General features: G+C 35.0%; 1 protein-coding gene across 21 annotated transcripts in view; it reads left to right on the forward strand.

Moving 5' to 3' along the window:
- The window catches only part of LOC141404308 (uncharacterized), a 1008861-nt gene that overhangs the window by 697118 nt on the left and 297022 nt on the right, over nucleotides 1–14721 (forward strand). For all 21 annotated transcript variants that reach the window (XM_073987798.1, XM_073987800.1, XM_073987780.1 and 18 more), the window contains one exon: nucleotides 5373–5537. In XM_073987798.1, coding sequence (XP_073843899.1) covers nucleotides 5373–5537 — 165 coding nt within the window. The remainder of the gene's footprint in view (nucleotides 1–5372; nucleotides 5538–14721) is intronic.

Here is a 14721-nt window from a genome sequence, read left to right on the forward strand (position 1 = left end):
ACTATATCGTACAGCCAATCACTTTTTTTCGACACTAAACGCACTGTATTTGTTTGGTTTGTTAATTGTTACAGACCACATTTAATGTCCAATCCATGAAAACAGTTTACCAGTTTAGATGGGGCCATAAAATCCGAACTGGATCTGACAGGACAAAACCTTACTAGAGTTTTTGTAGTCTCAATATGTACTTTCAAAAAATGCATAATAGAAGTTGTTTGCATTTTCAGTGTTGCATAGCGCTATAATTTGGCGGTTACGGTTCTTAGTGGTCGGAAAAACTTTTCCTATATAATGGGATTTGGTAGTTTTAATCGCCATTTTCGTGGACCTTTAATGGACAATTTTTTAATTCAGAACGTTTGCGACAACTACAAAACATAAAATGTCAAATTAGAGCTAACTCGATGTGAAAATGTAGTTAAAATCTTGAATATATAAAAATCGGTGTGAAAATGTAGTTAAAATCATCAATATATAAACTTCGGGAGTTAAATCCTTCAAAATTCCTTCCGATCGTATGACACTATACCAAAAGTTACCCATTTCTGTAGGAAAAGCAGCGCGGTAGTGTTCTATGGGGCTATATCAAAACGTGGTCCTATATTTCGCAGGAATATATTTTACCCCCAACTAAGAATATTTTAAAAATTTGCAGCCATTTCGCTATTACAACGGCGCTAAGTTATTTAAAATTAAAAGAATCGTGCAATACCGTTCAAACTGACAAACTTGTAGACGAAATTTTCCTAGCCTAAATGAATACTAGATACCAAATTACAATCATTTCGGTTTTGTTGCCAAAACTTTCTTAAATTTTATTATAATATGAAATGTATGGGAATTTCATCTAAAAAGAAAAATTAAAAACCTGATTTAGATTTCATTCTCTATGTAAAAATGTACCCAACCTAATACACAAGTAAACATTTATGTATATATACATCTACAGCTTTTATCATACACGTGAAAACAATGGAAACAAAAAACTTTTTCCATTAACTTGACAACAAGATGTCAATAGTAACAAATTGTATGTATGTATGTATGTATGTACATATGCATACATGTGTATATTACGTAAAGGGTGACATGTAGAAAATTTCAATACGAAGCAATAATATAAATCTCCATATATAACGTTTCACAATACATTTCATTTAACATACCTGTTGCCGGCAGGTCAAGTTCGGGGACATAAGTCCCTGTTTTGGTATAGCCCCATATAACTTTACAACCCGATTTCTTGTATTTTTGCATTTTACTTAAGCCAAAGTAGCATCTGTTGGCCAATACAATTCTTCTTTTTATTTCACAACTGATGTCGTTTGTTGTGTTTCGGCAGTGCTGAGGTATACAAAGTCTTTTACTACCTCAAAATTATAGGAACCAACTTCAACAGTTGGTACGATCTCAATGGACGCATTGCGCGTCGACACCGTCAACTTGGTCTTCTCGCCGTTTACCGCCAGTCCCACTTTAGCAGATTCTCCTTCGATCTTCCTAAAGGTATCGGTTACTTCTTTTACTGATCGTCCCATGATGTCTATATCATGAGCATAAGCAAGTAACTTGTTGGTATTGGTGTAGATTGTGCCACTTCTTTTGACGTTTGCCTCTCGTATAACCTTTTCTCGTATAACCTTTTTCTTTCTTTTGAAAACATCACACGAAAGGCTGTCTCCTTTTGGTACAAAAAACGATTCGGAGAGGTTCTTTCCCATCTTTACTGAAGATCTTGTGTCAGTTAGAGTCATTTTACAAAGCCGAATGAGTTTTGCGGGGATACCAAATTCAGACTTGGCTTGGAATACCTTTGTCGGCGGGCTGTCGAAGGCTGCTTTATAATCGACAAAAAAGTGGTAGGTGTCGATCTGCATCTCTTGGGTCTTCTCCAGGATTTGCCGCAGGGTAAATATCTGGTCAATGGTGGACTTGCCAGGTCTAAAGCCGCATTGGTATGGTCCAATTATTTCGTTGACCATGGGCTTTAGTCGTTCGCACAATATCCCTGACACTATCTTGTAGGCTATAGGGAGAAGACTTATGCCTCTATAGTTGGAGCATAAAGTCTTATCTCCTTTTTATGAACGGGACACAGGATGCTCACGTTCCAATCGTCGGGTACACGTTCTTCCTGTCAGATGCAGCTAACTAGCTGATGCATACACCTTATCAGCGTGTCGCCTCCGGTTTTAAACATCTCGGCTGGTAGGCCATCAGCTCTTGCTGCCTTATTATTCTTCAGCCGGTTTATTGCTGTCTTTACTTCGTCTTGGCCGGGTGGTATATATTCAATACCATCCTCTGGGATTGGATCTGTGGTATCTTCGTCGACTTTGCTACTATTGGATACCAACGGTTTGGTAATATGCTCTTTCCATATCCTTAGCACACTATCTGTATCAGTTACCAGATTACCTTCCTGGTCTCTACAGGAGAATGTGCCTGTACCAAAGCCATCTGTTTGATGTTTCACTCTTTGGTAGAATTTTCGGACTTCATTCTGTCTCCTGTACACCTCGATTTGTTCACACTCCCGTTTTTCCATCACTCTCTTTTTCCTGCGGAAAAGACGTTTCTCTCTCTCCATCTCTCCCGATACCTCTATCGTGTGGTATGCGTTGCAACTGATTGTAAAGTAGCCCTATATGCCGCATTTTTTTCTTCGGTAGCAGCACGACACTCCTGGTCATACTATTGATTCCTTGGTGGAGGTCTCTGGTATCCAAGTACTGGGCAATGTGGGCAACGTTTTGACATTGTCCTGATATGTTATCGGGACGACGAGTGCTTTGATTAAGCAGTTGGGCCAGTTGAGTGGAATATGCTGTGGCTATCTGTTGTGATTGCAGCTTACCGATGTCCAACTTCCGTGTTGTGTCTGTTCGTGCTTTATTTGCAACGTTTAGACGGGTACGTACCTTTGCTGGAACAATGTTTGCGCCTCGGAAGGATCGTACATCCAACACGCTCGATGAATGTCTTCCATCTATCACAACATGATCAATTTGATTACTTGTTCTTTGATCTGGAGACAGCCAGGTGCCCTTATGAATATCGAGATGATTAAATCTGGTACTGCTAACTACCATGTTTTTTGCAGGTTCAAAGTCTATCAACCTCATACCATTGTCAGATACTGTGGAGACTGAATTTCCCGACTGTTCGGCCAAAGATATTCTCCTTTCCAATTTTGGCATTAAAATCGCCTAGAATGATTTTAATGTCATGGGCAGGGCAACGGTCATATGTTTCTTCTAAGCGTAAAGTAAATACCACATCTGTATACAGATAATTTTATATAATCTAATCTAATGAAGCGTAGCTTATATACAATTCGAGAATAGTTATAACTTCATCACTATTAATAGACAGATGAAAAAACACCAATATCATCATTGTGTGATAAAAGGAATTGAAAAGGCATTTTTAGATTTGCTACATACGTCCTTTTCGTTCATCAGCCTGTCTGACTAAATGCCACAAAACATTAATCACACAATTTGTTGGTCACATTAAGAGATAAGTAACATACCCTTGGCTCTATGATCCCCCAATAAGAAAGCCAGAATGATGTTTTTGCACTTTTCCAAAGTAATCTGAGGGGTTTTTTTTACAGACAAATTGAGTTGCAAATATATGAACGACTTTCGATTCATTTCAAATGAAAGAACATGATTAGGATTTTAGTATGAATTAAGAACAAAGCATGAAGTGGCAATCATCTATCAATATAAGAATTGTAAACGCATATGGGTGTATGTATGTATACTATGGTTATGACTTTTTGACATTTTTCTTCAAAAATGATTTCCTGTAGCAGGGATAAATGAACTTTTGCCTATTAATCACTATGCTATCGTTTATTCCATTGAAATATAAAAAAAGTTCACGCACAAATCGATTTTAAAAAAATAATTTTTTGAAAAAATATATGAAATGAAAAAAATTTTTTTTTTCAAAAAATTATTTTTTGTTGCACGAATGAACTACTAATGAGCCTACTAATAACTATAATAACGTTTATTTCATTCAAATATTAAAAAAGTCGCGAAAAAGGTCGCTTTGAAAAAATTTTAAATTTTTTGTTTTTTGTTAAAAAATTATATTTTTGAATAAAAGCGTTTACGACATTTTTACGATTCTCAGAATTTAAGAAAAATAGTGAGAAATAAATTGTATGTCATTTTAATTATCTCATGTGGTGGATTTCATTTGTCCAGAACTGATGTTCTTTATGATAAGAGCTACAAATTTGCCTCCATGAGCAAATTAAAATTCTTCACGGTTTGGGAGATATGCGCCTGCTAAAATGCTCACTTTTGACTTTATTTTTCAAGGATATTTTTGATGTCCTTTTAATCCTGGAATGCAATAATTTATAATTATTATATAAATCCTATACTCTCCTCTTTAATATGACACCAATACCAGCATCGTTCGACGATTACAAGTATTTAAAATATTTTTTTGAAAAATGTTGAGCTTTGAAATTTGTTTGACGTCTAAAAGGTCAAATGATGAGAAAACGAAAAATTAAAAATACCATTATAGTCCATTTTGCCTATACTTTCATATGTATATAGTCCGGTTCAAGTGTAACAACATTTTTTGAAAATGGTCGGACGGTGTTATCAACACTCTGTTCTAAAAGAGATTTCCCTTTTCTGAGTTTTAGGTTCAGTGATGAAATAATTATTTGCTATAAGAAATCATCCGTGAATATGTGTTTTAGTTATAAGTATTAGTTATGTATATACTTTCGGTATGCAGATTAATAAAACTGAAAGTAAGTAAGTGGTTTAAAGATTAAAAATTCATATAAAATTAATTTAATTTATCCTTAAAAGGGACGTTAATCAATCTATATCTAAGTGTAATCGCATATGTATGGATGCAATAACATAATTTATTATGATTATTATTTTAGAAAATATCCCATATTGTATTTAAATGCTCTAAGTGTTATGACCAAAGACATATTGTTCAACAAAATATAGTCATAAGTTATTTCATGTTAATAGCATACCATTAGTATGACTAACATATTTTTTTTCTCATTTTTCCCCTTTTACATTCTTCGCCTACACACAATCATAATCGGGAAATCAAACAACATCCATTAATATGGCAAATCATTTCTCGTCTATTCTAAAATGGGGTCAACATATCGAACAAAACTTGGACAACAAACAAATCAAACTTCATAACAATGCCTTCATACCGTTCGTTGTACAATGCCACATAATTTGTTATGCTTTTTGCCGAATCAATGTATAAATGGTCATTGAATTGACCACTTGTATGTTATACCAAATAACGGTTTGTGGCCATTTGCTGTTGTTGCTTGGTCCTTTGCCTATGAACAGGAATCGTTGATGGGCAACTCAATGGGATCATTACGTAGCAGTTCACCTGGACCCAAGGGTGAACCAGGAATGAAAGGTGAAATGGGAAGACAAGGTGAAAGAGGTCAACCAGGACAAAAAGGTGAACGTGGAGATCCCGGAATGACTGGAGAAAAAGGCGATAGGGTGAGTACATTAATGTTTAAACACATATGTATAATAATGAAGAAATGTATGTATAAATACTTGTGTTTCTACATACTAGAATTTTAGTCTGTTACCAGTACTGAGTACTTAAAAGAATACCAACATATATGTATGTATATTCATGTATTCTAACATATCATACGTTTACTTAAATCCGATTAAGGCAAGTAAAAAAAATATATAAAAAATGGAAATGTATATTTATGTACATTAGAGTTATTGCTTTTCTGCACTTTTAACAAATATCAAAACATTGCCACATAGCCGTGTAGACCATGAAAAAATATGAAGAAATGCATTGTTAAACAAGTTCCCGCATCGATAGCATGCAAGTTTTCTATTGCAGTTATTTTTATACCCTCCACCGTAATATGAAGGGTATAATTAAATTTGTTATTCCGTTTGTAACACATCGACTTATTCATCAAAGACCCTATAATCAACATTTTTCTTTGTAAAAATAATCAGAAGGCCGTCAGAAATCGCTGTTAGTGCGGGAACTTTTTGCGCCGAATCGGGGTAAAAACTCGTTTTTGTTATCATGATAATATTACCGACATGATCATGGTGTGGTATTTTTTTTTTTTTTTTTGGTTATAGCCCTAATTTATATTACCGGAAATCGGCGGTAACGGTATATTGGAGTTATATCAAAAGGTTGTCCTATGTCCACAATTTGTATAGATTATTCTTATGACCACTGGAAACCCTTAATGTCAAATTATAGCCTTAAATCGGGCGGTACAGCTTTATGGAGGATATACCAAAACGTGGACCTACATCGAGAATTCGCTGTAGAATCATTTTATAACCATCCCTATTGAAAACTAAGCACCAAATTTCAGTCATGTACTTCTGTTGGGTAATATAACTAAAACCTTCGAAATATCGAAAATCAGGAGGCACTTTCTTTGGGGGCTATATAACATAGAATTATACTTATACATATATTTCTCTAAGAATCTTTTATACACAAACGGAGAATAATAATAAACTTTAGAAATTTCGGTTAAAACTAAAAGCTTCTAAATAAAAACAAGTAAGGGCCGAACTTTTTATACCACCCCCACAATATTCAAAGAAATAAAAACAATTAGTATCTACTAAGCTCTTTCTCTACGTTAAGTATAATTCAGTCATGCTCAAATATTTTATGCATTACAACGGCAGATGAGAATGAAGAGAACGAATCTTGTTGTTGTTCATCAGTTAACGTATATGGTGTAATTCCTTGCAGGAGAATAATATCTTAACTGACTAAATAAAATACATACCAAATTACAGCAATCTTGGTTCGAAAATTTGACAAAAAAAAACCCTCGAAATATATAAAATTAGACACATGTATGTATATGGATAGTTTTTTGCAAGTAAGTTTTCTATCTTCTGGGAACACAAAATTCCAATTGACAATGAACTCGGTAGGATACTGCGACTAAAATCTTAAATATCTTAAAATGATGGTGGGGGATATAGAAAGCTATACTTAAATTTTCTGTAAGTAATATCAAGGGTCTATAGACCCTTTCTGAATGAATAGTGCTTTTAAAGAGCTTTTCTTATAGAAAGGGTGCTTCAATAACCATTTCTAAAAGAAGGCGTGCTTCAATAAACACTTTCTGAGAGAAAGGGTGCTTCAAGGAACCCTTTCTGAGAGAATGGGTGCTTAAAGAAACCCTTTCTGAGAGAAAGGGTGCTTAAAGAAATCCTTTCTAAGAGAAAGTGTGCTTAAAGAAACCCTTTCTGAGAGAAATGGTGCTTCAGGAAACGCTTTGTAAGAGGAAGGGTGCTTATTGAAACCATTTCTGAGAAAAAGGGTGCTTCAAGAAATCCTTTCTGAGAAAAATGGTGTTTCAGGAAACCATTTTTGAGAGAAAGGATGCTTAAATAAACACATTTTGGGAGAAGGGGTGCTTCAGTAGCCCCTATTGAACTTTCTGCAAGCAAGAATTCTCTTATTGACCCCTTCTGAAAAAGAGCGCTTCTATTGGGCCTTTCCTCAAGAAAAGGTGCTTTCTTCTTGCAGAAAAGGTGCTTGGACAAACTCTTTCTACAAGAAAGGGTGCTTGCATAGACCCTTTCTACAAGATAGGGTCCCTGCATAGACCCTTTCTAATAGAAAGCGTATTTTAGGGGCCCTTTTTGAAGGGGTCTATTTCGGTATGAATAATCTGGGTCAAACATTGCAAATACTCAAAATCGGGCGGTACCGTTCTATGGGGGCTATTTCAAAATATAGACCTGCACATACAAAATTTCTGGGGAAAGTTATCTTCTTTTGCTGTCAAAAGACATTTTTGGTTTAAAAACCAAAAACATTATTGTACAACTTCATAATTCGTATTCTTCCAATAAGTTTTCGTTCTTTTATTCTCTTTGGTGGATTCTTCGCTGCAAACACTTTTGACATCAAAAGAAGACTAAGGCCTGTAATTGCTTTCTTGGCAGCCTTACAAAATGAACCTTGATTAGAACTAAGGACGGAGAGTGTTCACAGCCAATAAATAGCGAGCGGAAAAATATATATGTATTGGGGTCTTGGAATGTGATGAAATCGATATTTAGACTTCTAAAAAGTATTATTATGGAGAAATCGGTAGAAAGTCAAATAATATAATCAAAATTGTATACTGAATTGTGTTCAAAAGTTTCACGACAATAACAAAATTTTAAACAGATTGCATTCGATGGGTTTTTAAGTCCAAAAGAGAGGAAATATGGTAAAGATAATTCCAATTTTTAGATTCACTTTGGCAGTTTTGTTTAGATGTATGTTTTACTTACTATTTGTAGGTAAGTCAAGCTTAATCACATATTTGTTGTTTTCAAATTCAAAAACAACAAGCTCGAGTCGTCATAAAATTGGAGAAGGGTTCTTTGTTTCAATACAAAGAACTACGAGAACTGATGAGTCCAAGTGGCATTGGACGAAACTAGTCTTCTCTGCCATCCCCTAAAGTAATTAAATTTAACTACATCTCACTTTAAACTTGTTGTTTTTAAATTTGAAAACAACAAATAAGAGATTAAGATAACTCCAATTCATAAAGCGAGTAAACATTACCATTACAACACATAAGTGAAACATATTAGCTCGATTGCTATATTCTCTATACGTCCAAAAAAATATATTTTACAGTTCCACATATAAAAATATTTGTAGGTAAAATTAATTAGTTCTATTCAGATGAATCTGGTTAGTTAAGAAAGTTTGTGAAACTGTACATGTTATGCTGAAGGATATAAAAAGAGCTGATGTCAGCAATGGCCAAGCATAAATGTCCAACTTTCAATAATAATACAACACAATTAGATTTGGTAGTGTATGCATGTATGTATGTATTCACACATGCATAAATACACATGTGTTTGTTCTAAGTTAATAAACGACTTTTCTTCCAACGCCATGTCATTTATTGTCCTCAGTCTGCCAAGGCTTAACACCATTTACCAAAGTAATATAATCATCAGCATCTACGGCAGGGTGGCAAAACGACCTGATGAAATCTCATAAATCCCTTAATTATTGGAATAGTTTCATTTCATTTTTGCTTTCGTCACCTTTGAGTCGACTAATATTTTGCCACGCAATGTCATTGATTATTTTGGTGAAGCAATGATTTGCAGTAATTTTATTAGGACGTGTATGAATGTTTGTTTGTGTTTTTTCTTTACTTCTTATTGTATGTGGAGAAAGAATTAAGACATGGGGTATTACTTGTATATTTCCTTTGACAACTGGAGTTATCTTTTCAATCTTGTATTTAATATTCTTTTACTACTAATGCTATTTAATTACCTCAAATGATGAGGTTGATTTACTTGTTATAGAAAATGCTATTCATCTAATTATCATTGCTAATTTTATGGCATCCATGGGTAATGTTTCGAGTATGACACATAGCTTTTTTGGTATCCAAGATGATGATGTTGAAAAAAGAAGAAACAAGGGAATATTTTTAATGGACAGCTATATGCACAGCTATACAAATCCCATGAAGTTCATATATGTACATCCATTCAAATTCTATGTAGTTCATGTACAAAGTGTCTTAATGATACTGAAAAAATCTATAAAAAAATAACTAAAATATTTTCTTTATAATATATTTATAATGATTGAAAGAATGATCGAATTAGTTACATACATACAAGATATAAAGATTATTATACATTTGTTAAAATGGGGTTTGAAATCGGTATTATTGGTGGATAGCGACGTTTTAAAAACTTAAATTTTTGTTGTCAAAATATAGTGACAAACTTGTACCTTGTAAATGTTGAATTTATCCATGTGTATTGGTGACCGATGAATACTTTCGTACAGATTAACCGATTACGTTCAAACTTTTCCAATCCTTAGGGTATTCCCACCTCAAAATGTCCACGTTTTTATTATAAACACCAAGAGTTCCATATGACGAACAGCCAGCAACGAAACTTCGGGATCCCATCTTCCAAGGGAACAACTTGATTTTTTCGTAAGCAATTATTATTTGGAAAAGCATTCCCACAAGTAGTCGTGTAATTGGAATTCTTGTAATTTAAGGTAATTTTACTTGCGATAATTCTAATCTCGTTGAATAAAGAGGTACAACTTCTAGGAACCCTTCACATCTCGTTATCTTCTCGCAAAATCAAACTGCCGATTCCTACAAGACAACGATTATTTTCAGAAAAAGGCCAACATACTGTGCATGTTGCGGATAAAAATTTTTACGTATCCAGGTCTTTTTCCCTAAACAACCATTAAATGTGTCAACAACAAAAATATATCCTCAAAAAATGATATCCCTCCTGAAGTTTATATGAACGTTGTGCTGTAAATTTCTCTTAATGGCCCTACACAAAAACTACAAAAAAAAAATCGCACCGAAAATAATAGTAAACAAGTTGTCATCTTATATTTTCAAAATCCCCGAAATAAAGAATAAAAATTGCTTAAGACTAAGCCAATAAAATATTAAAGGATAAAACGAAATGGCAAAGATATAACAACGAAAAGGATACAATGTACAACTGTACTATAACTAACTTAACAGAACGAGAAAAAAAGTAAACCTTTTTTTTTCTTATAATCCTTGACAACGGTCAGGTTTTCAAGGATTTATTTTCCCTTATAATTTTTAGGTGCGAAGAAAAATATATTGGTTGTTGTTTGGGTGTATGCGAAACACAGGGAATGAATGTTTGGTCTTAGAAGTAATATACAGATATTGTTGTAATTTCACCAGCATAATATGTTCTAGCATGCGAAAAAAAGATAGAAAAACTATGCCGACAAATTACATAATCAAAGCGACAAATTACAAAAAACTTCAATGTTTCCAGTTGTATTTTTATACCCTGTAGGGTACAACTACCTTTGCCGTTCCGTTTGTAACACATCGAAATATTCGTCAGAGGCCCGTACATACAGAATAAATAACTTATAATAAATCCTAAATACACATGTAACAATCGACATCTATTTAAAAACGAAGTGAGTTCAAGTAATGAAGAAAATATTCTGGACTGAAATGGAATAATTAGTTTTCTTTCCAGTCAACAATTTTAGGTGGATACCCCACTTCCCAAATTAAGACAGAAAGTGTAGCTAAACACGTCTTCAATCGGGAGGTACCTTTTCATGGGACCTACATACATATGTCGACAATTTTTCGTGAAGAAGTTGTATGACAACTGGTAACCTCAAATGTTACATGACGGGTAGTTCGGTCAAACAATTTAGTTGAACCCCTCAAAATACCGAAAAGCGGGAGGTACCGTTATACGGGGCTACACCAAAATATGGGCCTACGTTGACAATTTTAGTACAGGTATGTTCGATCGAAAAATGTAGCTAAAATCGGGAGGTATAGTGTTCACAATTGTTGTTGGAGAAGTTTTGTGACAACTAGGTTGTCAAATGTCAAATTACGGGTAGTTCGGTCAAAAAATGTAGTTAAACCCCTAAAAATACAGAAAGTTGGAAGGTTCCGTTATATGGTTGGAGAAGAAGAACTTCGAATGTCAAATTACAGCTTTTTCGGTTAAAAATTTTACCTAAAGTACTCAAAATACCAAAAATCTTGAAGTACTGTTAAATGGGGACTATACAAAAACTTGGCCCATGCAGCCCATCTTCGAACTTGTTCTGCATATATCAAAAATATACCCGAGTACATTCATTTTGGACAGAAGTTTGTATTACTCCTAGGATGTTTGGTGTTGAAAATGGGCTTCATCGATCCTAGACCCTCATGATTCCACCGAAATGGCTAACATTTGGCACAAATATATTTGTTCGTATATCTTTTTCAGTTATCTGGTTCGCTTCTTCTGCGTTCAGATTCAAAAATTCTATAACCATATAGAATCAGGAGACAGGTGAGTGGAATTAGCCAGGGATTTAAACAAAGACACAGACAGGGGACACATGCATGTGTTGGGTATCGTACCATCAATTCGGGTCCAATACTATTTGAGGCAGCTGCCAGCTGCATCATCCGAATTTTAACTTGGCTAAAGCCACTGGTATTTGGCTTGACAGCTGGCGTTCTTCTGTTGCGATATATGGAGTTTGTTTTCGGTGTACGGTATTCACACTTTACCTTTGGACTTCCGGTGCAACTATATTAGTGTGAATGCTATTCAAGCCTTGTTGAAAGTGTCGTTGATCAAGTGGTTTTCGCTTATACGTTTAGACCTCACTCTCCAAATCATGAAGATCTTTCCTAACGTGCCTGGGTAGGGGATACCTGTCCACCAGCCAGGTAACACGAATCTTTTGGTATTTATTCATCGTTGGTGGTCCACGGTTTGATATAGCCCTCATATAACTGTAAGTTTCGATTCTGGAAACGTTGAAGGTTTTGGCCACTTACACAACATCTTCGAAAGGACAATGAAGACACCGTAGTGCAGTGGTGAGCACGTCCGCCTGGTACTCAGAAGGTCTCTGGTTAAATTCCTGACCATAACATCAAAATTTTCAGTGTAATAATGGTCACCGACATTACAATCCCTCCTGGGATTTATTTTGGTTTTTAGATGGATTTATTTTGTTTTTTTTTTTTTTTGACTTCGTTGGTCTTGTAACATAATCTAACCAAAATGGCTAACATTTGCTATTTAACCTCCGTCGGGGTATCAAACATTTCTGTGGAGAATTTCCGCTATTAGTTTACATATAGACCCCATTGAACGGTACCGCCCAATCTTCGGTATTATAAAAATTTTATTTAAAATTGTTCGACAGGAATGGCTAAAATTTGGCATCCCTGATGGCCAAGTAATTGCTGCTTACGCAATTAGCAACAGAACCCAAAACAACCACAATTACACACTAACTATACCCACACAAGCTGCGTAAGCGCAAGTAACACAAATGCCTATACACAAAGATACGATCTTTTCATCAGCATTTGAACCAGAGTGAGGCAGAGAACATTTTTGGGTCTCTCTTGTGCTCTCAATGAGCGTAAATTTGTTGTTGTTCACAACGTGTTAGCATCTACACAGGCTGTGAGCGATAACAAATTTACGCTCACTTAGAGCACATTGCCTCTCTTGTGAGTCACAATGCCTCCTCCTGATTTGAACCAATGCAAAGGAAGTCGTGAAAGATCCGATCTTTTCATCAGCATTCCATCGATCCAATGGAGATGAATTTTGTGTTTTTGTTTATACACATTTTTTCTAAATATATACGATTATTTATTTACAATAGGCTTGATGTTGTCGGAGACTCGAAATCACAACCAACGTTGTTAAAACTCTCGTAGTAATGATAATGTCATTGCAAAGGGTTGGTGGAAATGACATGCCAAAGCATTGGTGAAAATGACATGTCAAAGCATTGGTATAAATGACATGCTTTGGATCCAAAAATGAATAGCATCTTTTGGTGTCCACGCTCATATAAAATTCATCGATGAAGATGCTAAAAAGATGACATGCCAGATCACTTGCACCCATGATTGAATGTCATCTTTGGCGTAGAACATTTTGCTGGGAATAGTATAGATCCACATATAATAGAGCCTCCGTATAACGGTATCGCCCGATTTTAGAAACCTTCAAGGTTATAGGTTACATAAATCGCTTAAATTTGGTATATTCTCGTTGTTGGGGATAGAAAATATTTCTGTAGAGAACTGTAGGTATAGGTGGTCCACTTTTTCATATAGTTCGGATTTTGAGAATGATGAAGGCTCAGTCACATTCTAAATGGATAGAAATACGCCACACAGGAAACGATCAATATATGTAGGTCCAATCCGAATATTTTTGCAAACTGATTTTTCCCTGACAGGTAATGTTACCGAATTGCAAGGAAATATGTGAAAATAAAGGACCTATATTTTGTATACTCGTAATACGTTTCACGGTGGGTTAAGTCTGATCAACATATTAGGTGAAACTTAGTATAAAGATTCATGTGTGGGACCTCGATAGACTGCAAATTGTTCAATGAACCTCTCAGGTCATTTGATATGTATGTTTCTGAAACGTTTTTGCTTTGACATTGTAATTTCTTGCTATTGATTTTTGAATTGTTGTTGCAGACTGGGACCAAAGTATTTGAAGGGCTAAAGGCTCAAATCCCGGCCGTTTGAAGAATCTAAATCCGCATAAATTCCTAAAATGTAAAGTCATACGTGAAATACAGACGTTACTTCCAGATTTGAGAGTTATATCCGTTGGAAGTTATGACACCGCACATAATTAAGTTAACGTCGTTCCAGGTCATTGCTTGATATATGTAGTCCACCCCTACCTCATGAGGCGTCTACAAATAAAATATTTGTCACTAAGAATTCAAAGTGCTAAGTAGCATAAATTAAATTGAGTTTTCAAAAATCTCTCGGTATTAAACAATTTTTAACTACATTTGGGCATACATACATATGTGTATGGATGAACCGCTTTTTTTTCTTTTTTAACCTTTTATTGTTTATTCGCTATCCACACTTGTTTATTTGGTTGTATTCACAAAAGTGTGTGTGTGTGTGAGCCCGATATCAGCCCAGCAAACCAAATGTCGGATGTCCGACATATCGGAACAATTTCGGAAGCAAAATCGTTCAGATTTCGTATCGATTTCTATACGATTTTTCGTAGGGGAATTCGTTCAGATTTCGTTCCGATTTCGGAGAAAATGTCGGAAGTAAATTTCCTT

The sequence above is a fragment of the Musca autumnalis genome, unplaced genomic scaffold, assembly GCF_047663935.1.
Source record: "Musca autumnalis isolate F117 unplaced genomic scaffold, ASM4766393v1 scaffold_4, whole genome shotgun sequence".
Lineage (NCBI taxonomy): Eukaryota > Metazoa > Arthropoda > Insecta > Diptera > Muscidae > Musca > Musca autumnalis.